Source organism: Tetrao urogallus (genome assembly GCF_951394365.1).
Source record: "Tetrao urogallus genome assembly, chromosome: 12".
Taxonomy (NCBI): domain Eukaryota; kingdom Metazoa; phylum Chordata; class Aves; order Galliformes; family Phasianidae; genus Tetrao; species Tetrao urogallus.
The window spans coordinates 18,334,006-18,361,805 of record NC_136825.1 but is presented as its reverse complement, the minus strand read 5'-3'; the positions used below and the strand labels follow the sequence as shown (position 1 = coordinate 18,361,805).

The following is a 27,800-nucleotide window of genomic DNA, read 5'->3' as shown; positions in this document are numbered from 1 at the left end:
CTCCAAACCACACAAAGTCTGCCGAGAGCTCAGAACCCTGTAGGCTGCCGGCACCTAACGGCACCCGGGGCAGCTCTGGCAGTGCTGGGGTTAGGAGCTGGAGGACACGCGGCCGCCCGGCCCTCAGTTAATTGCCCCGGTAGACCTCAATCCTGCTGGTTTTGGCCAGCATGTCGATGATGTGTGCCTCGAAGTCGGCGTCGTGCACCCCGGTCTTGCGGAACTCGCCGGCGTAGCGGTTGTTCTCCCAGTAGTGGTGCCAATTGCCCCGGCTGTCGGCGCCGAACCCGAAGACGTTCACCTGTGGGGTGAGGGTTGGCATCGCGATCACCGCCAGCCCCTGTGTGATACGGGGCCGGGTGCTGCATCCCCACACCGTCACCCACCTCGTCGCAGACGTGGAGGGCAAAGAAAAGCACCAGCATGCCGGTGGAGGGGTAGCGCCCGTGGTGCTCCGTCCAGCGGTCGTGGATGTACTTGAAGAAGGCAGGGTTGTAGATCTGCACCTGAACCCAGGGTAAGGGATGGAGGGAGGGATGCTGAGCACTGCGTCTCCTTGGGGCCGCGTGCCTGGCAGCACCGGGAGAGGTGTGGGGTGAAGTGGGTGCTGAGGAGCACAGTGCTGCTCTCACCTTCTCCTTGTCCACACGCAGAAAAGGCTTCACGGGCGCGTAGGTGCTGGAGGAAGGAAGCAGAGGGGTGGGTGGGCAATCACGGCTGGGGCTATGTTAACCCAGGGACAGTGGAGATGGGGAGAAAGCCACCAAGCTATGGCCGTGACTTCACCACTCCCAAAACAGCTCCCAGGGCGATGGCACCTCTGTGCATGGCCACCGGCTACTTACAACCTGATCTGGCCAGTGGAGAGGGCGCTGGCAATCCAGAGCAGGTCCAAGGTCTTAAAGGGCACCAGCACAAAGCTGACGTTGGCAGGAAGGTTCTTGGCGCTCTCGGGGTACATGAAGTGGTGCGTGGTCCGGCTGCCCACGTCCCCCTCAAAGCCCACTGTGGGTGCCTGGTTCATCCTGGGGACAGAGAACCATAGAATGGCTGGGTTGCAAAGGACTACAATGCTCATCCAGTTCCAACCCCCTGCTACGTGCAGGGTCACCAACCAGGCTGCCCAGAGCCACATCCAGCCTGGCCTCGAATGCCTGCAGGCATGGGACATCCACAGCCTCCTTGGGCAACCTGTTCCAGTGCCTCAGCACCCTCTGGCAGAGCTGGGCACTGGCACACGAAGGGGACACACAGCCCCCCCGGCCAGGTGCCGGTGCACTGCTTGTGCCCTCACCTCATGATGAAGTCGTGCCCATCGATCTCGTGCCCATAGCCGGAGCCGCGCAGGTTGCCCGAGTTGCCGACCACAGCGCAGCGCCGGCAGCGGCGCGGGTCGCGCCAGCGGTAAGGGTTTTCCCCTGGCACGATCTGGAAGAGCTTGCTTAGCACCTCCTGCGTGTTGTGGGACTTGAACTGGGGCTGCAGCATCTGCAGGGTGAGAAGGAGGCGGTGGGGGACCTCGTTGCGTACATGGCAGCAGCAGCTGCCCCAGAACAGCCTGCAGCATGGGGTCCCGGGGGTTAGGAGGGCGAACCCAGAAGCAAGCTGGGCTCAGCGGGGCCGCGGCACGACGGAGATCCCGCAGCATCCCCCATCGCTCACCATCCACCACCGCTGCACATCCGGCGGCAGCTCCATGTTCTCCTTGGTCCACACCGGGGACACGGCGCCGTCGTAGCGGCTGTCAAACCAGGCAGCGGCGGAGGCGGCGGCATCCTCGGGGCAGCGGCGGCACGCGCAGCCCTTGGGGTACGGCACGCCGTGGCTCAGCCGCCGCACGCCGGCGTAACCGGGCACCAGCTTCACCCGGTGGATGCCACCCAACCCGCCGGGGTCCAGGTAGGCGATGCTGTGGTGGGAGTAGGTGAATAGCACCGACATGACGAAGATGAGGAGGAAAGCGGTGGAGAGGAAGCAGACGCGCAGCGAGCACTTCATGGTGGGCGGGCAGGCAGGCTCGGCGCCGCTCCCCGGGCATAAGGCTGGGGCGCGGGGTGGGCGCGGGGCTCCCTGTGGGGCGCAGAGCCTCCGCTCAGCACGGTGCGGCGTGCAGCCCCCCGGGATGCTGTGCTGACCGGGAGGTTTGGCACCGCCACAGGGTGGGTTGGAGCGTCCCTACCTGCCGGGCTGCAGCTTTCCATCCGCCTGGCTCAGCGCGGCTTGGCACGCCGGGCTCAGCCGTAGCTCCGCGTGCCGGTGGCCCCGTGGGCTCGGGGAGCCGTCCCCTGCTGGTTCCAGGTTGTGGTGACACTCATCATCCTGTGCTGGGGACACGTGAGTGACAACAGCCTAGAGCAGAAAGGAGGGGACGTCGGTTAAGGGACAGCAAAAGCAAAGAGGATCCTGCCCCCAAAAACCCCGTCACCCCCTGGGCCGCTCCCCACAAAAACTTTCAGGGGCAACAAGCGCCCTGCACTCAGCACCTCTGGAAAACTGGGGGGGTGCTGGTGGTATCCTGCTCCAATGAGTCACCGACCGTCACACGGCAAGAGGAAGGAAACCAGAACACGAGGCATGTCCTGCCTGCCCTGCCTGCTGCCAGCAGTTCCCCAGTTGGAGCTGCGGGGGGGTCAGTGCGCCTGCATGGCGAGGGCACGTGTCCTCACAAAGGCGTTTGCGATGGTTTGGGGTCAGGAGAGACCGGCCAGCCCCAAGCCCTGCACGGAGGGGACACCCATAGACACACGGCCCCATCCAGCCTGGGTTCTCAGCACCTCCAGGTGCTCATCAGCTCCCTCAGAAGAGGGTCAAGGTTGGGTCAGGCTCCACCAAGCTACCAACTTGGTGCCGTTGGGCTGGGTCCCACTGATTCACCGGGTCAGGTCTCACCAGGTTGAGTCCCAGTGACCCACCAGGTCAGGTCCTACAAGCTCAGGTCCTGCCAAGCCACCAAGTTGGATAGCATAGGGCTGGGTCCCACCAAGTAACGTGATCAGGTCCCACTAAGTGAAGTCCCTCCAAGCTTCTGGGTTGGGTCCCATTGGGTTGGATTCTATCAGTTTGGGCCTCCCAAGGTGCCACGGGGTTGAGTCCAACCAAGTAACTAGATCAGGTCCCACCAGGTTGGGTCCCATCAGCTTTGGTCCTACCAGCTCAGGTCTTATAAGGTCAAGTTCCACCAAGCCACCAAACTGGGTACCACGGGGTTGGGTTCTACCAAGTCACCAGGTCAGGTCCCACCGAGCCATCAGCTCAGGTCCCACCAGGTTGAGTCCTACCACTTTTTGGCCTCACCAAGCCACCAGCTTGGATACCAGCAGGCAGGGGCCCACCAAACCACATTCCTGCAGCCAAGCCTGGAAAAATCAGCAACTGCTCAGAGCTGGGGCTCAGCACCTCCATCTCCTCCTCCCCTCCATCTCCTCCTGGCCGCCTTTCCGTCTCACCCTCCCAGGCTGCCATCCCTGTGCCCAACTCCCCAGTGGCAAGCCTGCTCCTGTTCCATCCACACCGGATGCCTCACTGGGAAAATATGTGCAGGAGCACCAAGACGGGCACGGCAGCAGCCAGCCTGGGGGAGCGCGGTGGGGGTGGAGGTGCACACGGGGAGCAAAGCTGGCATCGCTGGGGAGGAGAGGGCTTTCTCTATGGTGAAGAAACGGGTCCAGGCCCTATTTTCCATGGGGTTTCCGGCCGCCCTGTCGGCCTCGCTGCTCGGCACTGAGGCTGGGAGCCTCCTCCAGACAGGCAGGAATTCGGGCTGTCGGAGAGCTCCTGGCCCGCGCCGCCAACATTCCGCTCCCAGCAGCCGGGCGGGCCGCCCTGCCGCCTTCCCAGCGCGATACGTGCAGAACGGCCCCGTCCAACGCTGCCACCGCCGACCCCATTTTGGGCTGTTCGGCCGCTCCGGGAGCGCTCGCATGTTGTTAATTAGCTGGATTAGCGCTGTGAGCTCAGCTCCTCGCTGGGGCCACCCGGAGCAATGCCGTCCTGGCAGCGCGCGCGCTGCTTTCTGAGCGGCTTTGGGGGTTGCTGTGAAACCCCATTCCCACGTCAGCCAACCCAGTGCGAAAAACAGAGTTTCCTGTCTATGTATCCCAACGTACACACGTCCCCTGGCTGGGGTCACCCAGAAAGGCCGGGCCCCGCACTCCAGGACCACTGCTCGCCCCGTGGCTTGCAGACCGAAAGGGCACCGCCGCTGACACCGCCGACCCCGTGACGCCGCTCCATACCCACACCCCTCCCCGTCCCACCACCCCAACGGGGGACACAGCGCACCGCCGCCCCCACATCCCCCCGCTGCCCCAAACCCACGCACCCTAAGGGCTCCTTTGGGGCACCCCCATCCCGCACCCCCGGGGCTCGCTGTGCACCCACGCGCCCACCCCCGGTACCACCGCATCCTCCCGGCGCCCATCGTCCCCCCGATCTCCCGCACCCCGCACCCGACACCCCCTCCCCCTTCTCCCCCCCTCGGGGCCGTACCCGCCGCCTCCACCGCACCTCGCTCCGCTCCGGCCCGGCCCCACCACCGGGAGCCTCCGGGCCCCTCCGCCGTCGCCGCCGCCGCCCCCCGCACCGCGCCGCGCCCTCCGCTCCGCTCCGCTCCGCGCCGTGCGGGGCCGGGCCGTGCCGCGCCGTGCGGGGGGGTGGGCTCGGCAGGCTGGGAGATGTAGTCCGTGCGGGGTTGTGGGACTTGTAGGAGGAGAGCGGGGCCGCCGCGGGGGCAGCACGGCGGGGCCGGATGCTCATCCCTGTGCCTTTCTCGCTCCACGGCCCCGTGCCCATCCCGGTGCCCATCCCGGTACCCGTCCCGGTGCCCGCGGTACCCATGGGATGGTACCCATCCCGGAGGCTATCCTGCTGTTTATCTCCACGCCCATGCCCGTACCCACCATCGTGCCCAGCGCCGTGCCCATCCCAGTGCCCAGCCCCATACCTACGCTGGTACCCATGTCCACATCCATCCCAGTGCTCAGCTCTGTGACCGCCCCGATGCCCACATCGATGCCCGTCCCTGTATCCATCCCCACGCCCACCCCGCTGCCTTGCCTCGTGCCCATCCCCACACTCAGCCCCCTACCCATCCCGGTGCCCCGCTGCCTCCCCTCCCGCACAGGCACAGGGCAGCCCCCGGAGCCAATCCCGGCAGGCACAGCCGCACTGCGGGGTGTCTGAGAGCCACGCGGCGGCAGAACCCCGTCCCCGTCCCCCGCCCCCCGCCCCCCCCCACAGCCCCGAGCCCCGCTCGTGGCCGCGCACGGAAACGGGACGCTGCGCCTTTAAGGCGCCCTGCCGCGGTGCACGCCGGGAGCTGTAGTCCGGCGCCCCGCTCTTCGAGCCGGCGGGCAGCGCGGCGGCGCACTACGACTCCCGTCAGCCCCCGCGGCACGGCCATCATGGCGGCCGGCGTCGAGTGGACCGCGATCGTCCTCACCTGCCGGCGGGGCGGCGGCGTGGCGGCTCTGCAGCGAGGCAGGCGGCGGGGCCGGGCGAGGGAGAGCGGGGCCGGGCGAGCCCGGCCTTCGAGCCGCCCTTCTCCTTCGCAGAGCTGGAGCTGCGGCGGCGGCGGGGGGCCCTGGGCCGGCGGCCCGTCCTCGTCTTGGCGCTGGAAGATCCGTGGGCGGGCGTGGGGAGCGGCGGGGCCACGCTGAACGCCGTGCTGGTGGCGGCCGAGCACCTGAGCGCCCGCGCGGGATGCACGGTGAGGGCCGGGGACGGCGGCTCAACCCCCGCCCGCCGCCCCCCGGCCCCGCTGAGCGCCGTGTCCCGCAGGTGGTGAGCGCCGACGCGCTGAAGGAGGCCCGCATCCTCATCCTGCACACGGTGCGGGCCGCGCGGCCGAGCCCCCCGACCCGAGCCCGGCCCCGCGACCGGCGCCGCCTCACCCCGCCCTTCCCCGCAGGGCCGCGAATTCTCCTTCGACGACTGCGGCCGCGCCTTCACCTGCCTGCCCGCCGAGCGGCACCGCGCCGCGGCCGAAGCGCCGGTGTGCAACCTGGACAGCCTGCTGGGCACCGTCACGCGGCGGGTGGGCGAGCGGCCGGACCCTCGGCACTGACAGCGTGTGGCTGCGCGCCAGCCCCGTCCTCACGGCCCTTCCTTCCCCAGCTCTGCGTGGGCTCCCCGCCGGGCGTGTGGGTCTGCAGCACCGACATGCTGCTCGGTGTGCCCTCCGTGCCAGGTGAGGGCTGCGTCCTGCAGGGCTGGCAGCAGCGCAGCCGGTTCAGCCTTGGCCACGTCCCCATGGTGTGGCTGTGGGTGTTGTTGAGCGGGCTTCAGAGCCACCCGCTGGGAGCTGGGAAGGCAGGGGGATGCCTGGTGTATGTAGTTTCATAGAATCACAGAAGTTCACACACTGAGTTGCAAAGGACTGCAGTGATCATCCAGTTCCAACCCCCTGCTGTGTGCAGGTCGCCAACCAGCAGCCCAGGCTGCCCAGAGCCACATCCAGCCTGGCCTTGAATGCCTGCAGGGATGGGGCATCCACAGCCTCCTTGGGCAACCTGTTCTGGTGGCCCAAGCTGAGTGCTGCTGCTGCAGTGCATGGAGCTCAGGGCACTGATTTCTGTCCCTATCTCCAGAGATTGACTGGGAAGGCTTCCAAGGGGTCCGGGTGATTGCAGTGCCTGGCAGCCAGGCGTACGCGAGGAACCACGGGGTGTACCTTGTTGATGAGCAGGTCGGTAACAGCTCCCACATCCAATCAGTGACACCAGCCTGGAGCCCCCTTTGGATGAGCAGGGGATTTGCAGTCACTTGGACTCGCAGTCCTTGTACTGTCCGCGAGGTCCCCGCCCCTATGGTCCTGCGGATGCATGGGTCCTGTCCCTGCTGTGGCTGCTTGGCTTGGGGCAGCCCAAAGAGCTCATTGGCATCTTCTTGCTCCCAGGGCCTGGTACGTGACATCATCTACAAAGGCACAGAAGCTCAGATCCAGCAGTGCGCAGGGCCTGACGGCACCGTCCCACTGGTATGTCACTACCCACAGCTCTGCCAGCTCCATCCCTTCTGTCACCGTGGCTGGGACCGCTCACCCCACTGGGGGATGGGACACCACAGCCTCAGCCCTGCTGTGCCCTTGCAGGTCTGTGGGGTGGTTTTCTTCTCCTCGAGCGCCGCCGAGCAGCTTCTAGCCACCCATGTCATCCCTCCCTTGGATGCCTGCACCTACATGGGGCTGGACTCGGGGGCACCACCCATCCAGGTGACACCCCCCTAGGGTGATGGGACCCCTCATCCTGTGGGTGCTGGTGCTGGGTGCGCCTCTTTGTCCCTGTGCTGTCAGATTTGGGTGCAGGAGGGCAGCACCCAGCAGCGGAGTGGGACTTGGGGTGGCTGCTCCAGGTGGCCCGGCAGCACCCAGGTTGTCCCTTCTGTCCTCAGCTCTCCCTTTTCTTCGACATCGTGCTGAGCATGGCGGGGGGGATGACGGAGGAGGATTTTGTGAAGGGTGGTGGTGATGCCAGCGTGAGGAGAGCCCGCTCTGTGCTCTGGACAGCTCTCCATGCCTTCCCTCTGAGCATGGGTGAGCGATGCTGTGGTGGGCACCTGCATGTGACCTGTCCCTGATTTTCAGCTCCCTCTGTGGGGAGAAATGGGGGGTCATGGTCCCCAGCTGCCTCTCAGGGAGGCAAGGAGGGGTGTTGGGGAGGCTGGGAGCATCTCCTCGCCCCGAGACTGTGGTCAGTGCTGACTGCTTTTCTGCCTCCCCACAGCCTGCATTCCCGACGCGTCCTATGACTACTTGACCACGGCTGCAAGTGACCACATCCGTAGCCTGACACTCTTGCCCAGCTCCACCAGCCATCTTCGCTTCTGCAAAACAGCCCATTCCCACGTGGACGTAGGTCTCTCCAGCCCCAGATTTGCTCACATGTTTTTTTGGGGGGGTTACTCCATGTGCCCATCCCCCCGGCAGCAACCCTTGCTCCTGGAGGATGGCTCCTCGGTCACCAACTGCCTGCTGGAAGGAGCCGTTCGGCTGGCAGCCGGCAGCGTCATCCAGCACTGTCACCTCCAGGTGTGTGGGACCTGAAGGAGTCTGGTGTCACTGCTGTGACATTTGGGACACAAATGCCCTTCGGATGGAGCTAGGGACACTGCTGGCTGTCACCTTCCCTGCTGTCAGTGCTGGAATGTCCCTTCCTGGAGACTTTTGCTGGCCACAGCATGTCTCCTGGCCTGGCTCTGATGTGGGGCTGGCCGTGCCGCTCAGGATCCCGCTGCTTCCTCTGCAGGGCCCCCTGGAGATCGGTCCTGGCTGCCTCCTCACGGGCCTCACCGTAGGCTCCTCATCGGCGCTGCAGGGCCGTCCCCTGCGTGATGTGGTGCTGCAGGGCCACCATGTCCGACTGCGTGAGCTGCCCTGCCGCGTCTTCACGCTCACCGGCCGCCTCGACGACTGGCAGGTGCGGGGGCAGCGAGGCGGCACGGGGCTCTGCAAAGCTGGGGTGTAACCGCCCCCCACGTGTCCCCACAGAGTCCTGCTGAAGAGGCCACCTACTTGAACGTCCCCTGGGCGGAGTTTTTTCATCGGACGGGCATCCGGTGGGTACCAACCTGCCTGAATGGAACAGGGGACGTGGCTCCGTTGGGGTGCCCATACCACCCCAGGCCTCAGAGTCTGCAGTCAGAGCCACGGTGGCCACCCTTCCCTTCCTGCATCCCTCCTTCCCTCGGTCCTTGGGGTGGTGCTGATGGGCTCTCCCTCCACCAGCAAAGGGGACCTCTGGGATGCTGAGACACCGCAGAAAGACCGCTGCCTGCTGAGCGCCCGGCTCTTCCCAGTGCTGCACGCTTCCGAGGCGCTGGGGCTGGAGGATGTGCTGTGGCTGCTGGCCCCGGCAGCGTCGGGCGACCGGCTGGCACGTTGGCGAGCAGCCTGGCGCATGTCATGGCAGGAGCTGCTGCCCTGCCTGGACAAGGCAGCTGAGCTGGGCGCTCGCCGGGACCTCTTCTTCCTGCAGGGCCAGCGCAAGGTGCGCCGCGTGCTGCTGGGCCGCCAGGACGGCAGCCTCCTGCCGCTCATCCGCAGCGCTGTCTATGAGGGTTACCACGAGGCCTTGCTGAGCACTCTAGATGAGGGTAAGCTGGACCAGTCTTACATCTCTGGGCTTTTTCGTGCTTGCTGTCCCCTTCAGTAGCCCTGAAATTGTCAAGAACTCGAGACCATCCAGGGCAGATGCAGGTTACGCATGTCCCTCTCCCCTGGAGCCAACTTCTTGCAGAAGCAGGCTGCTTCAGGCCACTCACAGCCTTCCCTTAATTTTCTAGTTGCTTCTACAGCTGACGACGCAGGCATCGCAGCCCGGGCACTCGCCTGCATTGCTGATGTCCTGGGCTGCATGGCACATGGGGAAGGGGGCTTGCGGAGTGGACCTGCTGCCAATAGGGAGTGGGCTTCAGCTTTTGGGCACCTGGAGAGCGGGGACATTGCTGGCGGGGTGCGGGAGCTGGCAACCGAGCGGCAGAAGTGGATGAGCAGGTGAGGCACGGAGCAGCAAACTGCTGCTTTCCATGCTGACCCAGGGGGCCACGGCAGCGGGCTCAGCATCCCTCTTTTTGCAGTCCAGCCCTGCTGGTGAGAGCAGCTCGGCACTACGAAGGGGCCGAGCAGATCCTCATCCGGCAGGCGGTGATGTCCTCGTGCCAGTTTGTCACTGTGTGCCCGGCGGAGTTGCCACCCCTGGGGCACTGGGTGCAGGTGGCGTGTCCAGCCCGCCTGGACCTCTCTGGTGAGCTTTTCCATCCCAAGGTGGGCTCAGAGCTGGTGGGATGGACGGGGACGGATGATGATGGCTGGAGCGCTGTCTTGCCCTTATGGAGAAATGAGCCAGAGGGCTGATGGTGTGTCTTGGCAGGGGGCTGGAGCGACACTCCTCCCATCACATATGAGCACGGCGGGGCCGTGGTGGACGTGGCAGTGCTGGTGGATGGGTGCCGACCCATTGGTGCCCGGGTGCGGCGCATCGGTGAGCCGGAGCTGCGCTTGGCCAGCCTCGGTGGGGCGCCGTGGGGTGAGGCGGCGGTGGAGCTGGTGTGCCACAAGCTGGGGCAGTTGGAGAACTACTGCCAGCCACATGCACCAGGTGAGGGGTCAGTGGCTGCACAGCCTGGCTTTGCGCCCTTGGTGTCCTGACCTTGTGGTGGGTGCTAGATCCGTGCCACCTCTGGAGCGATCCGCTCTGATCCTCGCTGCTGGGTGATGGAGTAGGCAGTGCAGCAGGCACAGCTGTGCTTTTTCTTTCTGTTTCTAGGAGCCTTGCTCAAAGCTGCCTTCATATGCACTCAGATCGTGCAGTTCCCTTCGCAGAAGCCCTTGAGGGATCAGCTGATGGAGAACTTTGGGGGTGGCTTTGAGGTGCACACCTGGTCCAGGCTGCCCCACGGGTCTGGCCTCGGTCTGTCTGCGGGGAAGGGGCTGGGATATCTGTCCTTCCCCAAGCACCGAGATGCAGCATCCCCATCGCTGCCCTGACCCTGTGCTCCCTGCAGGCACCAGCAGCATCCTAGCAGGAGCAGTGATGGCAGCGCTGTACCGGGCAGCTGGGAAGGTTGCTGGCACCAAGTCCCTTATCCACGCCGTGCTGCATCTGGAGCAGAGGCTCACGACAGGTAGCAGCTGGAGAAAGCAGCTGTCATGGGGCGGGGGGTCTGGGCTCCGGCTGAGGATCCTGCGCGCTGCAGGTGGCGGGTGGCAGGACCAGGTGGGTGGGCTGGTGCCTGGCATCAAGATCGGGAGGTCGGAGGCCCGGCTGCCACTCAGGGTGGAGGTGGAGGAGATCCTGGTGCCTGAAGGCTTTGCCCGGATCCTCAGCGATCACTTGCTGCTCGTGTACACGGGGAAGACTCGCCTGGCTCGCAACCTGCTCCAGGTAACACAGGGGCTCTGGCTCTGCTCCCCCTCAGTGCACGTCCCCTTGGGGAGAGGCTGTGCCACTCAAGCCAGCAGGGTGGTGATGGGGACACTTGTGGGCCAAGGTGCTCGCCTCCAACAACCTGGCCTCTTGCAGGACGTGGTGAGGAACTGGTATGCCAGGCTGCCCTCCATTGTACAAAATGCCGACGCTCTGGTGAATAATGCTGAGGAGTGTGCCCGGGCCTTGAGGCAAGGTGTGAGCTCCCCTCCCTGTGCCAGGCTGTCCCTTCTAACAACTGAAGCAGCAAAATATCCCCCAGAGAGTCTATGGGGACAAAAGATAGGGCAGTGCAGGGTCCAACAGCTGGAGCAACCTTAGGCTTACCTGCATTTTATAGGCAACACCCCCAAATTGAGGCTTAAACTAAGATCTTGAGAGGGGGGGACTGGAAGAGGCTCTTGTGGGGCACACTGAGTGTGATTTTCTTGAGACATCAGTAATGGGAGTGGGGGTCACAGCTAGCCTATGAAGTGGATTCATTTGGATTTTGTCTGCTGGGATGCAGAGGAGGGGAAGCTGGAGCATGAAAGCAAGCAAATTCTCACCCTGTGGAGGATTAAAAATGAACAGCAAAGCAACAGCGGGGATGGCTTGCTCAGCAGGCAGAGGATTGGGGTAGATGAGCAGAAATGAGCAGAAATGGCAGAAATGAGCTCAGGCTGAGCAGGTTTCTGCCCTTTAGGAGGACTGGAGACAAATCTTTTCTTCTCTGTCACATCCTCTGTCCTGCAGGAAACCTGCCACTCATTGGCAAGTGTCTGGATGTCTACTGGCAGCAGAAGAAATGCATGGCCCCTGGGTGTGAGCCGCTGGCCGTCGGGCGCATGATGGATGCTCTGCAGCCTTATGTCTACGGGCAGTGCTTGGCTGGGGCTGGTGGAGGTGGCTTCCTTTACGTCTTAACCAAAGTCCCTCAGCAAAAAGAGGCTTTGCACCAAATTCTAGCAAAAACAGAGGTGAGATCTGTGCCTCCAGCTGTTACATTGGCCAAAAGCTGCTTGCAAAGCCCAGCATTGCAGGTGGTTTGCAGAAGCCTGATTCATGCACTAGAAGCATCCCTCCCCCCCGCCACAAGTAGGACAAGCCTGTTTAGTGTGTGTGTGTGAGAGAGAGAGTCCCTTGCTGACTACTGCCCCATTAACTCCTTTTTTACAGGGCCTGGACAACTTCAGCATTCACAGCATTGAAGTGGACACAGGAGGTTTCTCCATGGAAGTGGTGGGATGTGATCCTAACAGCAGCGCTCACCCTGGAGAGGACACGGCCATGTGAAGGCCTTCAGCCATTGCTGGGGGACATCTGGGACAGAGGAGATGACTGTCACCCAAATTAGGAAGATCCCCATGTCTCAGCTCCCTGCTGCTGCAGCCAGGGCTGCTCATGGATTCTCCTTGCTGGGTGCCTCAGCCCGGTGACACACTCGGTCCAGCGCTGCAGAACACAGCCAGCTCCCAGCAGAGCTGGGGATGCCACTCATGGAGCCTGGCAGCTGGCTCCAGCAGGTGCCTTATGTTTTGATGTGGCCTTTATGTGCTGTTGCTGGGCCCAAAACCCACACAGACTGGAGCTGGGCAGGCCCAAGGATGTACTGGAAGGACAGGCTGCTAGGGTCACAGCTGGCCTCCAGGCAGAGCTGTGTTCTCATGGTTCTCTGAACGAAAAGGAATAGCATTTGTGATGCTGCTAAGCCTTTCTCCTCTTCCAATAGCAGTGGCCCGTGCTGCCCTTCAGCGTGCAATGCTCCATCCCTGGATGTGGAATCACCTCCCCCTCCTGTGCTGAGAGGTTATTTCTGCAGCGAGTTACCAGTCCCTGCGGGCTCTTTGAATAAAAGAGCTTGTTCCCAGCATGCCTTCGTTCTCTGTCCCACTTCTCCTTCCCTGTGAGCCTCCCAGGGGAGGTAAGGCAGGACACACAGAGCTCTGTGGTTTCCCAGTGTCACAGTGCTACCGCTGGATGCATCCAAGCCTCGAGTTGGCACCAGGTACTGGCACGTGGGTGTTTATGCTGTGCTGCTGCCAGCAAGAAGAGCATCTTGCTGCTGTGGCGCAGTACAGAAGAGATGATGACACAGTGAACAGCTCATCTCCCATTGCTCCAGCTCCCTCCAGGCACGCACACGCAGCCCAAGGTCGCTGCTCAGCCAGGCGCGGTTTATTTATAGTGTATCTGTACAGAGCCAGCAGGGCCACGACCCTCCTTCCTCGAGAGGCCTGCTGGTGATTTTCCAAGCACCCTGCCCCCACCACCATTCCTGCCTCGCAGCAGGCTGCTTCTGCTACTGCACAGTCCCCACCACCACCAGGGAGAGAGCTGACCCACAAACAAGAAGAACAGAAGGAACGTGGCTGCAGCCTCCCTGCAGAAAGCAGGGCAAACGCCACCACGGGGGCACAGGCAGAGCAATCTGTACAGATCGGTAATGAAAACATTCCACAGCAACCCTGAATTTCCTGGATCTTCTGTGGTCTCACACAGGGAAGCAGAATGAAAGGAGCAATGCACTAGCACATCCCTGTCCATTCACCTAGCATGTGTCACACTGCTCTCAGTGTGAGAGAGTCCTCTGCTGCCTTATTTCTGGTCCCTCAGAAGGACAGAGGCTCTTCTTCCCCTGCCCTGGAAGGCCATCACCCCAAACTCACAAGATCCAACAGCCAGCTATAGCCCCAGGGGGGATTTAGGCCAGCACCAGGGCTGCAGTGTTCCTGCTGTTACCTCCTTCAGGGTGCTCGTGTGCAGAGAACTACAGGCGCAGCCTCTTGATGTCCTCATCACGGAAATCCTTTCGGAGAGCCAACACCCGCCGGACCTCTGCAGGAGTGAGGCGCCAGGTGAGCGGGCCCGAGTTGGGGCCCCAGTAATCCAGGATCTCTGTCACCTGCAGGAAACAGCACCAGCTGCCTTCAGGGTGAGCTCAAACTTTGGCTGTGGTGACAGACGTGTCGGGGACGGGCAGGATTTCCTGCTCAGAAACACCCAGCAGGTATGGGGCAGTGTAACAGAAATGCTAAGTGACAGTTTGAACCAGTGATGGAGCACCTGGTGGGAAGGCAGGGCCAACCCAGGGAAGCTCAGGTGCAAGCAATATACCTGAGTGACTGAAAGGGGGTGGAGTCAGGATCCACCCTCTCCCAGATCTTATTTAAGGGTTGGCAGTGGAGACAAAGGTATCTCACTACCTAGCTGAGGCTTTCTAAAGGTAAGCAGCTTTTTTCCTTTGTTTCTGTATCCAGTGCACTTCTGTACCTGGGCATATCCTTACTTGTTGCACCCTGGGACTCTGCTACCCTGCTGTCATTGCTGTGTTTTCCATCACGTTAGAGCATTACGGGCAGGTTTTCCAGTTTCTCTCTGCTCCACATCTGTGATAACACCTGGCTGAGCCCAGTAACTCCAAAAGCACGTGCAGCTTACCCTTTCCAGATTGAGGATGGTGGCTATTTGGGAAAGACGTGCAAACTTGTCGCGGATGGTCCAGGTGGTGACCGTGGTGAGGTAGGCTATGAGAGACCTCAGCTCCTTGTCAAACTGCAGACCACCAAGCTGCAAGGACCAAGGAAGCACTGTTAACTTCCCAATATGCTTTACTCCTGCGTGCACAAATACAAGATCTCCCTGAGCTGGTCGGTGGCAGCAGCAGAGCTTTCTTGAAGGTAGCATCTTCCTCTGCTCTGCCTCATTCCTTGGAGGATAACGAGGATTTTATGGAGTAGCCACAGCCAACCATGCTATGAAGAAGGGAGCAGTGTTTCACTCACCCTGTTAAAGCTGGATTTGAGGAGCACTTTCTCCAGTTCCGTGGCTATGAGGCTGGTCATGAGGCCAGTAAGGTTATCATAAATTGCTGGTGACAGTCCAGCCTAGAAGCAGAAAGCTGTGTCACTCTCAGCAGCAGCAGACCATGTAACCCCAGCCTAAGACAGCTTTCCCATAAAAACCACTCTTATTTACACTCTCAGTGAGTGGACATCACCAGCAAAAGCAACCCAGGGATGCAGGGCCTACAAACAGCCCCTGAATGCCATAGAAGTCTCTAAGAGCCCTGCAAGTGATCTGAGGACATCTGTCCTCTGTTCTACTGAGCAGGGCAAGAGTTGGAAGGTGCCTGACTAAGGTCTGGCTGAAGCCTGCCAGGCTGCCACATCCCTTCCCTTCCTCTCACCTTGAACTCTGTCATCTGCTGTTCCAGGTGGACAATGAACTGCTGGACCCAGGGATCATTAGCTTCATAGTCACTAAATTCTTCCTGACATTGAAAAAGGAAAAAAAGGTAGTTCACATGGCGTGCTGTAAAGAAGGAAGAGAGGGAGGAATGTCCCTTCCAGAGCAAACTACATTCCTTTTGTTTCCTCAAATTCCTCTCAAGCTAAATACTCTTTTCCAGGCTGGGACGCTGATCATCTTTTGGCTATTTCAGTGTGATGTTCTCTGTGATGAGAAAGCGGCAGAGAACTGAGAGGAATGAGAGCATACAAGTACAGCTAGAAGCAGACAACCATGAGCCTTACCTCCTCGATGCTGTGGGAGATGGAGAGGAATAGGTTGATCCATGGCTTCACCTGGGGTTTGATGGCTGTGTTGTTCAGGTCATTGACACCTTCCTGAGGGGGACAAGAAGGGGACAGGAGGGCAGTTGAGCACGGTTAAGTCCAACAATACACAACCTCTACAGCACAGCTGCTGCTTTGCTGCTTTCATCCTCCTGCGAGGTGGAGAAACTGACCCACAGCCTTCCATAGTGAAACTAAACCAAGAAATCCTAGAGCTGGACCCAGGCCCTTCTGGTGCCAAATGGTTACACGGACACCACAGTGATAAGAAAGGGAAGGACAACGGCCCAGAAGCTGGCACTGTGCTGACACGCAGCCTGCTCTGAAAGCTTGTGCTGCCTCAGCCCTGCCCACACCCCTACAGAAGAGGGGAGAGGTGTTCAGTTCCCATCCCACCAGGGCAGGGGAGGAGGCAAACACCAGCTCTCCACGCAGTTCCAGCCTGGAGGACGCTGCAGTCGGACTCAACTGCTGCCTCCCACCTACAGCGCAGCTTAGCTCAGTAGGAGAAGCTAAAAGGAGGATAAAAGCTGTAACCACAGCTAGTTCCCTGAATTAATCATAGCCCCAGCATATGCCATCTCCCCTGAGCAGCAGGCTGTCAGCAAAGGCTGTTCTGTCTGCTCTGATGCGAGAGTCCTCCGAAAGCCCCCTCCTGCCAGACGCCCCCATTGGGCTCAGCAAGATGTCAAGAAAGCTCACCCAGCATGAAACTACTTGGGTACCAATCCTACCTGGCATTTGATTAAGGTTTTTAACTAAAATTGCCATTTATGAGCAGGCCCTGCTGGCAATTGCCCTTTTCCAAGGCAAATTCAATGCGTGTGACTCAGCGCAGAAGCTTGCTGCTCAGCCTCTTGGTTGTTCTGCAGCCAGTTTTAATGCTGCACTACCACTAAACTGGAGAGTTTTACTCTTTATTCATGAGCTGCTTGGTTTCAGTGCTGACCACAAGCCTCATGAGAATTTGCTTGCACTACTGATTTGAAGGCATCTGCCCACAGCGAACTACAAAGCCAAGCAAGAAACGATCTGGCCCTATTGTGAAGTACAAAGTCAGTGGCAAACCTGGTTAAAAATATCCTCTTTTGCTTGGCTTCTTTATTGTAGAGGCATCAGGCTTTCTTGCTCCCCTCCCTGTCAGCGGCCACTGTGAAACTTTGGGGCAGTAGGCCCCAGCATGACTCAGGGACACTGGCTTTAGCCAGAGAGCCTTCTGCCCGTGCTGGGGATGGAAAGGAGGAGAAACCTGGGAGAAGAGCAGCTGCCTCTCGACCAAATCTCCTTCTTCAGCACTAGTTGGTGGGGCTCTGGCTAATGTGATGACATGCTGAGCCACGAGGGAGAATGGAGGAGGGAAATGCTATTAATATTCTTTTTCCTGAAAATTCTGGACCAACTACTTTGTGCTGAGTGAAGGCAAAAGGAGTGACATTCCTTCTGGCTCTGCAGCTGCTTCCAGTGTTTTTTATACAGCTCCCAACTGGCGCAGCTGTGCAAATGGGTTGGAGCTGTTTACATGCTTCAAAACTGAATGCTTGGTTCCTCCCATACTCTTTATCCAGCACCCCTAGAGCCAGACGAGGCCCAGGCCTTGGGCTGAAATGATTCCCCCAGTGCTGGGGGCCAGCAGTAACACAATGCTCACCTGCAGGAGGTCACGGAACTTGTTGGAGACGTCAGCCATGTCAGAGAGGCAGCTATCAATCTTGGCTTGTGCTTGTTCACCCCCAAAGCCTTGGCTAAGCAGTTTGGCGCAGTCGCTCTGCAGGAAAGAGATCCACAAGCATGCTGCAAATTAATAACCCAGGCTGCCTCCATCCCTGTGCACTGTCAAGCTCTGGCTGCCCACCAGCATGCTTGCAGGCAAAGACAGACACCAAACTCTTGCCCTTGCTGAAGCTGCTGACTCCAGCAGGGGAGAGAACAGCAAGAAAGGAAGCCAGAGGCAATATCACCCCGCACCAGGGAACCACAATCAAATGGTTTTATTTTACTGGTCAACCTGAAGGAACTGGTATTTCCAGTTAGACCAAGGTACACCACTGATGCTACTGAGCTCTGACAGCTCTGAATTGTTTTCCTAAGGTTGGAGGGCAGATGTCAGGAATTTGGGCAAAGCAAAGTCCAGGTGACTTATTTGACCCTCCAAGGGAGGATATTACACATTTGATTATGGGGGGAAAAAAAAACAGTAAACAATGTAGAGCAAACCTCTAAAGTCTTCTTCAGGGTCATGATGTTTTCACTGCAGACTTCCACGTTGTTTAAGGTCACCTGGGGAAAAAAAAAAAAAAAAAGCAAGTGGAATTCATTGGAATTTCCCACTGTTGGTAGAAAGTTCGAGTCATGTTAGTCCAATTCTTTCTCCTTGTTCTGTCCATGATGTTGCAGCAAAGCCTCAAATGTGATGGAAGAATGCATGAACCCCCAGCTTCTTTATGTGACTGTCACAAAGAACAACCATCCGTGAGCAGCTGAAGGTGATGGTTTATACACAGTACGTCCAGACAAACAGGGAAGGCATGCATACGTAGGAAAAATCGGCACCCCTCCTGCCAGATGAATGTCTGTTCTTCACTGAACAGACTGTTCTCTACCTGCTGAAGCCAAACTAACTGTCAGAACTATCTGAGATTTGTGCAGACAGGGATATGAGGCAAGCTGACAGGTGAAGGAGGAGTTCTGGTACGAGAACTGACATTCGAAGCACTTTGCATCAAGATACCTGTAACCAAGAGTTTAATGAAATGAAAGCATTCAGTCTCTCCTGCTGTCTTTGTAGAGCTGGCTGAAAGGAGAAAGCAGATCCAGGCAGAGCTGGCTGCACCGGTCCCATTCCTGAGAGTTCCCCCCTGTTTTCATCCTTACCCCAACTCCGATACCAGGACAGCCACCAGACTCACCAGAAAGGACTGCTTGGCCTCATCGGTGCTTTCGATGCCCTTTGTATCAAACTTGCCCTGCTGCAGACTGCTGTGCATGATGTTCACAGCACTAGTGACGCCTCTCTGAAAGTCCTGGAAGGTCGTTGCTGGAAAGCCCTGCTTCAGCTTGTTGCACAGAACCTCCCTATGGGGCAAGCAGAACATACTCAGCAAATGCTGCAAGAAAACAACAGCGCTGTGCACTGTGTCAAGGGACAGCACTTGGGCCTGAAAAAGTAGAATTTCATAGGGACAATGCAGGGCTGCAGGTATCCCCTGCCAGAACATAAGATGAAAGGCTGACAAAAAAATAAAATCCTTCCTGCAGTTATCTGCTGTCTTCAGCCACAGCTCTCCACTCCGACACTGGGAAGAGAAACAGCAGTAGGTCAATTTCTGCAGCACCACCCTGAAGTTGTTCAAGTCACAACGGAACTAAGCAGGCTTGTGGGCAACCCAGAGAGCAACTGTGCATCCCAGCACTACCACGTGGGGACAGTCTCACAGGGATTTTGGGCCACGAGATTCTCTTTTATGATTATCCTGCAACTGCTACTGTGAGAAAAGTATGCCTGATGCTGCCTCCTACTACATCTCCACAGAGATGACAAAGGATCAAAGGTTAGAACACAAGGAAGACCGTCTGCCAGCAAACACTGTGTGCAGAACGTGAGGGGAAAGTAAGGTATGATGAATCTGGTGTATTTTCATTACCTGAAGTCAGACTCCAGCTCGGTGGTGGAGTGGTTGATCATGGCACAGAGACAGTCTATGTTGGAACTGGATAGAGCACGCCCAATGCACTTCTTCACTATATAAAACACATCATCCACCATGCTGGAGGTGAGCTGGCCCTTCTCATAGCTGTCCATGGCAACAGCCTGCAAAGAACAGCCTGTCTCAGTGCCCCGAGCTCAGCTGTGTCCTCCCAGAGCAGCGCTGTGAGACCAAACTGTAGAATGCTGCCAGCTTTCTCTTTTCACCCTGAGCTGAACTGAGCCATCTGTGGGCTGGCATCACTCACCCTAGTTTTCAGTAGCCTGTAGACTTGGAAAATCTGACCACTCAAGCCCCTCACCTCCACACCACATCCAAAAAGTTCCTCTGTGGAACAGAAGTTGCTCTTCAAAGCCAATAACTAAGCATCAGCTATGGGAAACATGGGTCTGCAGGCTCACAGAAGTGGCTGACAGAAACAATGCGCTCTGCATTGCCAGCACGACCTTCAACACAAACCTATCTTGCAAGCTATGCTTGGAGCAGTTGCTTCATAACCTCCTGATACAGCTTTGGCTCTGCAGCCACTACAGCTGTGTAAGCAGAGGGAGGGAGGAGAGCAGTGTGAGGCTAATGGACCAGAGTCAGCAGCTACATTTGGCCAAGGAGAGAGCGCCCAGAAGGTGGGACTGGCTGCCAGCCCTGCCAAAGCACAGAAGCAGACACTTCCCATACACAGGGGTATGTTTGGAGCTTTTCAAGGCCAAGGGAAACAAGAGACATTCCCAACCTCTGCAGTGCTGCTGTGCACCAATCTCCCTCTCTAGGAGTGTTCAGCAGAAGATTGTGGAGCATGCATGTAAATCTCAGCCAGTGGCACAGCTATGGCAAGCAGCAGTCTGAGCTCTACCTTGTTGACAGTCTCCCTCATGAAATATTGCTCCATGGTGATGTAGTAGCCAATGAGTTCTTGCATGGTGCAGCTCAGCAGACAGTTGTTGAGGAGTTTGTCCAGGTATTTTTGGTGTTCTACAGAACACAAAAGAGAACTATCAGCCAAGAGAAAGAAGACAGTTCCATCTAATCCCCTTGCTGCCTGCCCAGTAGGCACACACCTGCAAAGCTCAACCTGGAATAAACCACAGGCCTCAACTGTGGAGCCAAGAGAGCCTAGCAGACTTTTGCAGGTGACATATATGACTTCCAGAGCTCTGTGCATACCAAAACCCTAGGCCTGTTCTCTCTGTGGAGTCTGCCATAGTGCCTTCAGTGCCCAAAGGGCTCTCCCTTTCTTTGGAAACCTCATTTATTATGCTCTGCAGGCATTCCAATAGTTGGTTTATCTTCTACAGAGCGCTTTCAAAGTACTTTTGCTGAGCTGGTGTCAGTGCTCTGATACTAACTTGGACACAGCCCCACTCTGGACAGCTGTGAGGAACAGAGAGCCTGCAAACACTGGTATTCAAGATATTACCTTGCTTTACTTCCTCAGAGGCCATGGAGTCTCCCACCTCAAAATCAGCTACTATTCGTCTCTTGATGAACCTCAAGTAGAGCTCACTGCGGGCATTCATCAGGGTGACCTCTGTTAAAATCGGGTCAAGTTCCCTGCGAGGGACATAACAAGAGTCAGGGCTGCAGGTGTACAAAAGGAGGGCACCCGTTTAGCTCAGTTAAGCGGCGAGTTCTCTGCTGTTTTACTACAAGATCAATACTGCCCATTTCCATGTGTGCTATCGAGTGGCAGAGCTCAGCAGAATAACTGGTACGTGCAAATAACACCAACCCTGCTTTGAAACACATCTGGGGAGCTTGTTTGCATGGAGGGTTGCTTCTTGCCCTGACAACTCACTACCTCAGCTGAATTAAATGGAGACAGGTTATGCTGGGAAGCAGACAAGCGCTGCCAAGATGGAATGGCTCAGCAGCTCATCTTGTCAGTCGCCCTGCAGCAAAGCAGGCCAACAGCAGCTGTCCTTACAGCAGGTTTCCAGGCTGAGTCTGCCCTAGCAGCAGCAGCAGCACTTCCTTGCTCTGTGCCCAGCCTCATGTAGGCACTAGGTTCACATCTGCTAAAGCACTTTAAAGCAGGCTGCATGCTGCCATCTCACGTGACAATCAAAATGTCCTGGGAAAATCATTAGAGAACGTTCTTTGTTTCCCTCATGGACGTGAGAGCAACCACATTAAAATCATCACAAGGCTCTGAACAGCCTGATACCACTTCAAAATCAGCCCTGTTTTGAGTGGGAGGACAGACCCGAGACTTTCATCAGTCCCTTCCTGCCTCGGTTTTGCCATCATTCTGTGAGCCCTGCTGTTAGAAATGCCTGGTCCCCGTCATCTCCAGAGTCACTTGTTCTTCTGAAAATGCTGAAAGATCTGTTCAGGCTGAATAGCCCAGGAAACTTGAAATCAAAGAAGCACATGACAGTGCAGAATGTAGTGTTCAGATGTGAGAGAGCTATGAAAAAAATACTGTCACATCAGCAGCTTTTTTATTAACGTGCACGAAAGCACTTTGCACATACTGCTCACAGCCTCCCAGCGAACAAAAGTGGGACAAGAAACCATTATGCTTATTTTATGGATGGAAAACAAAAGCTCAGAAAGGGAATGCGTCCATGTTTACTCAAACAGTGAGCAGATCACTAAATAATCACTGAAATGAGTGGTCATGCAGGCTCACAGACGTATCGTGTTCAACAAACATTGCTTTTCTTTCAAGGCATGGTTAGAAATCATGCAGTGCCAGATGGCACTTTCAAATGGCCTTATTTAAGAGCTATGCAAGCATTCAAGACAGAAAAGGGCAGAGATTGAGAGCACTTCAGTTTATTAGCAAGACACTACTGTTACAGTCACTGCAGCAGCAGTACAGAATTAATAGGATCCAAAGATTTATTCTGGAATCTGACACAAATTATCCACCCAGAGAACTGCTCTGTTTCATGGGATCCAAGGACTGCACTCTCACCATTAAAAAGCAGTCAGCAGAGCCAAATAAAGCCTCTGTCCTTCATGAGCAGTGGTACTCCCAGACCTCCAGCAACACGCAAGGCCAAGATTTAGAATAAAGAGAAAGCAAAGTAAAGCACCACCATAGAAGCTGTCTTATAAGGGCAGTGAAGGGTACCTAACAATTGGATGCTAGGCTTTAGTAGGTGCAAAGCCCCTGGAAGAGGCTCTGGAAGAGCTATCTAAATGCTAAGTAGCATTAATGACAGATCAAGACCGGAAGATCAGAGTAAAAAGAAGTTTTGTTTGTACCTCGGTTCAATCTTCTCTGCAGAAGAACTTCTCATCATGCTGTTCTGAACCTGCTGGAACTGCAATCACAAAAATGCAACGTCATCAACACTTCTGCTGCCAACCTGGGAGTTCCTTCTCATGCTACAGCCTAAGGAGTTGCCTGCCCAAGGAGGGCAACATGACTGCACTGCAGGAAGCGCCCTGGGAATTGAACCAATTCACCTCTTCCTCTGAGACAGAGCTCAGCTTGCCAGGAAGGGCTGTGGGATGGGAACTCCAATAGAGGCACCAGGGTGTGTAACCATGAGATGATCACAGCAGACCTCCATCAAACAGACAGGAGCAGAAATAAGACAGTGGGGAGGGTGTACTGAAAGCACCCTGCAGACGTGCAGAGAAAAGTCCTTTGTGTTCAGGGTCCATTTATCATGCTCACAATGAATCCTCTGCAACAAAAAGGGCAGCTGCAAGCTGGACTGCTTCAGCCATCAGTGCAAGTATGGAGCAAAGCAGTGTTTCTCTCAACAGACAAGGTCAAACTTTGCCACCACTGCAGCACTTGTACCCCTGCAGAGCTGGATGGAGGCTATGTCTGGCTATGCCAGGCAGAATCACACCCACTGACCTGTCTGTGATAGTCCCTCTCTTTGACAAACTTCTCCACCACTTTCTCCACCTGCTGATCGCACTCTCCTTGCAGGTGCTTGATGAGGGTGTACAGCCTCCCTGGCCCATAGTAGGTTTCCACGATGGGCTGGTGGGTCTCCACAACACGAGCAATCCCTGCAGGCAGAGAGGAAGCAACAAGATGGATTTTGTTCTCTCAGGAGCAAAGAGCCACAAGGAGCTCTCATCCAGCCTAGACCCAAAGCAGAGCTGTTCAGTCCTCAGGCAGGGGATCACTCACTCTCCAGATAAACAGGCCAGACCGTTCAGCTGCTCTCTAGTGGCTTACTGGAGGCCTGTCATCACCACCCCCTAATCACAGCACCTTCTCTCTGCATGCAACGCCTTCTGGTTTCTCTCCTGTTTATTGCAGGGCTATGGCCTAAGCTTTCTGGGGGTTGAAAGCCATCTCTCCTCCTAAAGAGCTCCTGCCATGGGTCAGCTGCCCTCCAACCAGCAAGATACAAAGATGCAAAAATCAAAAGAATGAAGCTTTCACAGAAGGAAGCCATGCAGGCTAATCCCAGAGGGATCATCCAAACACAATCCTAGCTTTCAGCACCAGGCTATGGGAGAAGAATAATGCTAGGAAAATGAGCCTACGGAAAGCTCTGCTCTTTTTTTGTCAGGTGGAGCAAGAGGGCAAACGTCAGTGAAGGCAGGAGCTCTTTGGAGAAAAAGCTCATCACCAAGAAGGTATCTCTCTAAGACTGCTTTCTTCTCACATGCTCTCTGCTCTGAGAGACAGCAACACTCCCCCTCTCCTATCACTACTGCCAAGAAAGCCCCAGTAGCTCTAAGGGCTTTCAGTAGCAGCACGGGTGCCAGGCTGAGAGCGACTTGGCAGCGCTGCAGCCTGGAATTAGAGCAGATACAATAGAGAAGGCGGGTTACTCATCATGGGATCTCAATTACTGTCTTTGGCAACATCCCCACAGAGAATTCATGTTCCTCTCTCTCCCTTCAAGCTGCCACGGTCCTCCTTGAAGAGCCAGGCCCGGAGGCATCGAGAGATGCTCAACTTTAAGGGATCTGATTTGTTTGTCTGGAGAGCTGTGTGCCTGAAAAATCCTTTAGGGAACACCCATTTGTTTTGAGGATGCGGAGAACAGAAAGAAACTGATTCCTGGTGGTAGCAAAAAAAATCCTTTGCAATTCCACTATGCCTGCACAAGCTGTACAGAGGAAAGCTTGCTTATTCTAATGCTCTCTCCTGGCTGGACAGGTCTGCTATCTGTGTCTGCATCCCTCTAGCACGATGGTCCCATAGCTCAAAGGGCATTTAATGGCATGGAGCTAGAATTAAAAAACATTTAGATCGATGAACTATCTCATCATAAACTATTTTCAATCCACTGGCAAAGAGAAGAGGGAGAAGACTACCTTCAAAGAGGAGTGTCAAGGTATCTGCAAAGATGACAGCAGCTCGACGGTCACTCATGTCTGTCCCCATCACCAGCTGCAGGTTCTCCTCTGCTTTCTTGGCCACCTGCACGACACCAGGTTCAGTTAGCACTCAAAGATATTGCTCAACCCATAGCCTGGGCCCTTGTTCCCTGCACTATCGAGTGCAGTGCAGTGTTTCTGCTGCTATCATTCCCATTGCAAGAGTTACTGTTGCTGCTGTTTCCCCAGATTGTTTTCTTCTCTGGTGGAAAACTCAAGGTTCAAGGAAAAGCAGAAACTTGATCTTCTCTTTCCAGGCTCTGCTGTATGAGCTTTCAGCAAATACAAAGAAGACACAAAAGGAGAAAGAAGACAGCTAGCGGGCTATGTATTCAAACACCAAGATTGGTGCCTTGGTGCAAAAGGTAGGGGAAGAGCTGAACTGAGGGCCAATACTAATTTCAAAAACTAACACGCCAGGGACAAGACCCTAGAGACTGGATTTTGCTTTCCCCCAGCACTGCATGTTTCACAGAACGTGTTACCTGCTTGCAGAGGTACTCTGAGAACTTGCTCAGCCCCTCTTCATGTAAGCCTAGCAGGGGAAAGATCTTGAAGAATCGTTCCACCTGGGGCAGGTCTCCCTGCTTCATAGCTGTGTCGAATTTCTCTGTGACAATTGTCTTCAGGCGCTGCTCTGATTCCTGCAGGAGCTTCAGGTTGGCATCAATTATGCCCCCTGTTGAAAGGCAAGAGAAGAAATGAAGTAACATCGCACTATTCTCACCTCACAAAGGACTATTTATTCTCCTGATAGAGAGACTAAGGTTGTGCAGCTCAAAGGTGAGAAGGCAGAAGGTATACCAGCATCCCTCTGTGGGTCACAGCAAAGAAAGGTAAGTCTGAAGTGCACCCAACTAACAGGACTCCTGTTGTGAACAAATCAACTGGAAATTTATGTTAGGGATTGGGCAATTTGTTCATTTGCGTCCAGTTGTTTCTCCTAGTATCACACTGCAATACTGCAAGTGTTCCCCTGACAGTCTTCTCCCTCACTTCTTTTACCCTGTACGTTTTGTCCTTTCCCCAGGCAGCTATTAAAATCTCGTGCCAGGAACGCTTCTTCAATTAATGATAATTCAAACATGACTACACTTCAAAGACTTTGATGTCCGTTTCTGTATCACATTCTAAGACCTTTGGCAAACATTCAGTGTTCTGCTTTGTCCACTGGACTGGGACTATCTGTCATAAAGAATCACTTAACCTCTAGTTATCTAACTGAAAGGTGCCTTATCAGCTTCTTCTCATGAACACTCCTTACCTTCCTTGCCTTGACGACTGAGCTCAATCACTGATTTGTCCAGAGACAGATAGCGATGAATATGAGCTGCTGCTTGTTCATAATCTTCATTTCGCAGGGCTGTTTGAACTCCATCCATGCAGAACTTTAGGTCTAGTATGTCGTCAGCTCTCTGAATGGCCTGATAGAGTCGATTCTGCAAGAAAGTCAACCGGTAAGGCTTGCTGCTGCAGGCTGGACAAGGGAAAGAGAATCAGGAAAAGACGGAAGACAGCACCTGGAGGAAAAAGACTGAAGAAACAGACCAAAGCGATGCTCCTCTACACAATGAACAGCTACATAAGCAGAAACCCCAAAAGGGTTGTAGGTCCAGTGAATCTGATAGAAGAGAAGCATTTGCCCACACAAGCTCAGATTGAGTTCACAGAGCATACTCCACCTTAACAGGCAAAGACAAGAGGCACTGTCACAACTGTGCAGGCTGCTGGGATCTGAAGCCTCTGAGCTCATCTCTACAGAAAGACAGCCTGGATTCCTGCCCAATCTCAGCTGACAACAACCACCTCCTCTGTCCTCAGCACTGCAAGAGCTAACAACGTTGTGCTAACTAGTTGAGGCTAAACTCGACTTATTCACCGTAATCTGCAAAAATATGCTGAAGAAGCAGCTGCTATATGGGAAATCCTAACATTACTCTTGTAACCTGCAATACTCAGGAACTCAACAAGATCCTATAAGCTAGCAAAACCAGGTAGCTCTAAAATAAAGAAGAGTGATGCAAGCACCTTGGCCAGATCCAGTTGCCGGACTTTGCTGCTGACATTCTCAGCCAGGTTACATGTGAAGGTGATCATTCCTGCCAGCTGCTGGGCATCCCCCTCAATGAGCTGCAGGTTGGGGCTGGATGAAAAAAATACACGTAGAGTGAACACAAGAAAAAAAAGGTGTTGTGATTATGGAAGGAACTGTCCTACATTAATTTCCCACAATGAACTGACAGAAGCTCTGCTCTGTGTTGGTGCTGCCACATCTCAAGCACTCTGTATAGTTTGGGCAACATGATGTAAGGAGGACATAAAGCTATTAAAGAGCATCCAAAGGAAGGCTATGAGATGGAGAAGGGTCTGGAGGGCATGGTGTGTGAGGAGTTGCTGAGGGCTCTAGGACTGTTCTGCCCCAAAGCAGAGGAGAGGCTTCAAGGCAGCTGCAGCCTCTCATGGCCTACTATAGGCCATAAGGCCTTCCTTATGGCCTATAGTGGCTCACAGGGAGAAGAGAGGCAGTGCTGAGCTCTGCTCTCTGACAGTGACAAGGCTCAACGGAACAGCGTGGAGCTGTGTCGTGAGAGGGTGAGGTGTGGGCAAGGAAAGGTTCTGCCCAGAGGACGGTGGGCATGGAACAGCTCTCCCGGGCAGCAGGCACAGCTGCAAGCTACCAGAGCTCAGGGAGCACTGTGTTGCAGCCACAGGGGTTGGGTTTTCCCGAGAACGTCCACGTGTCCCTTCAGCACAGCAGCGGCACCACTCACCCCATACGCTGCAGGGCCACCATTTTGCTCTCGATGGTGCCCTGCTGCTCCAGGAGGGCGTCCAGCTCCTGCTGCACGGTGCTCTGAAACACAACGGCAGAAGCACGGCTGCCCTCAGGGCTGGATAACGCTGACATCAGCCCTACGCTCTCGTGTTAACATGCTGCGATGGCTGAGTGACGCTTCCCGGAGACAGACCTGCCAGCCTTAAGCTGAGCTCACCCGACTCCCCTCTGCGGCTCAGCCTTCCCCACACACGAGCCCAGACCCGCTCCCAACTGACGGACGCTGTCAGCCGGCAGTGCTGAGGCGCCATCTCAGCGCTTCACACGGCCCGGCCCGCACCTCCTCCTCGCACAGCCGGCTGTAAGCGGCCTCCAGCTCGGACAGCTCGGTGAGGGCGCGGACTCGCTCCATGGACAGCCCGCAGCCCAGCGCGCCGCCATCGCCACCCGCCGCCATCTCGGGACGCGGCTCAGCCGGCCGCCGCCACCGCCCTCAGGCCCAGTGGGGCTGCCCGAGCGGTGCCTGAAGGTTCGCACC

General features: G+C 56.5%; 3 protein-coding genes across 4 annotated transcripts; 1 reads left to right on the top strand and 2 right to left on the bottom strand.

Annotated features, from left to right (window-relative positions):
* Positions 1-127: 127 nt before the first annotated feature.
* ST3GAL2 (ST3 beta-galactoside alpha-2,3-sialyltransferase 2) lies at positions 128-1,998 on the bottom strand (the record flags this gene model as incomplete). The annotated part of the gene is made up of 6 exons (XM_079541688.1): positions 128-301; positions 387-506; positions 633-678; positions 846-1,025; positions 1,295-1,488; positions 1,663-1,998. 6 exons carry the CDS (start codon positions 1,996-1,998, stop codon positions 128-130), a joined length of 1,050 nt encoding a protein of 349 aa, XP_079397814.1.
* Positions 1,999-5,402: 3,404 nt separating this feature from the next.
* On the top strand, positions 5,403-12,197 carry FCSK (fucose kinase; the record flags this gene model as incomplete). Its single annotated transcript, XM_079541449.1, has 23 exons — positions 5,403-5,478; positions 5,553-5,707; positions 5,779-5,829; positions 5,909-6,034; positions 6,115-6,187; positions 6,588-6,685; positions 6,896-6,976; positions 7,091-7,210; positions 7,390-7,531; positions 7,722-7,849; positions 7,925-8,026; positions 8,244-8,414; positions 8,486-8,553; positions 8,723-9,090; positions 9,280-9,490; positions 9,574-9,740; positions 9,867-10,094; positions 10,263-10,406; positions 10,501-10,620; positions 10,693-10,880; positions 11,019-11,118; positions 11,658-11,881; positions 12,081-12,197. 23 exons carry the CDS (start codon positions 5,403-5,405, stop codon positions 12,195-12,197), a joined length of 3,258 nt encoding a protein of 1,085 aa, XP_079397575.1.
* A 1,474-nt stretch (positions 12,198-13,671) lies between these two features.
* On the bottom strand, positions 13,672-27,719 carry COG4 (component of oligomeric golgi complex 4; the record flags this gene model as incomplete). Of its 2 annotated transcripts, XM_079541385.1 has the most annotated exons (19): positions 13,672-13,806; positions 14,343-14,471; positions 14,687-14,788; positions 15,091-15,174; positions 15,437-15,529; positions 17,127-17,243; positions 17,693-17,755; positions 18,385-18,550; positions 19,120-19,286; positions 20,033-20,151; positions 20,597-20,730; positions 22,393-22,451; positions 23,000-23,157; positions 24,424-24,529; positions 24,972-25,165; positions 25,751-25,925; positions 26,515-26,629; positions 27,258-27,340; positions 27,603-27,719. In XM_079541385.1, 19 exons carry the CDS (start codon positions 27,717-27,719, stop codon positions 13,672-13,674), a joined length of 2,316 nt encoding a protein of 771 aa, XP_079397511.1. The 2 variants fall into 2 exon arrangements, with proteins under 2 accessions (XP_079397511.1, XP_079397512.1); XM_079541386.1 differs by lacking the exon at positions 17,693-17,755 and having other exon boundaries at positions 27,603-27,650.
* Between the last annotated feature and the right edge of the window lie 81 nt (positions 27,720-27,800).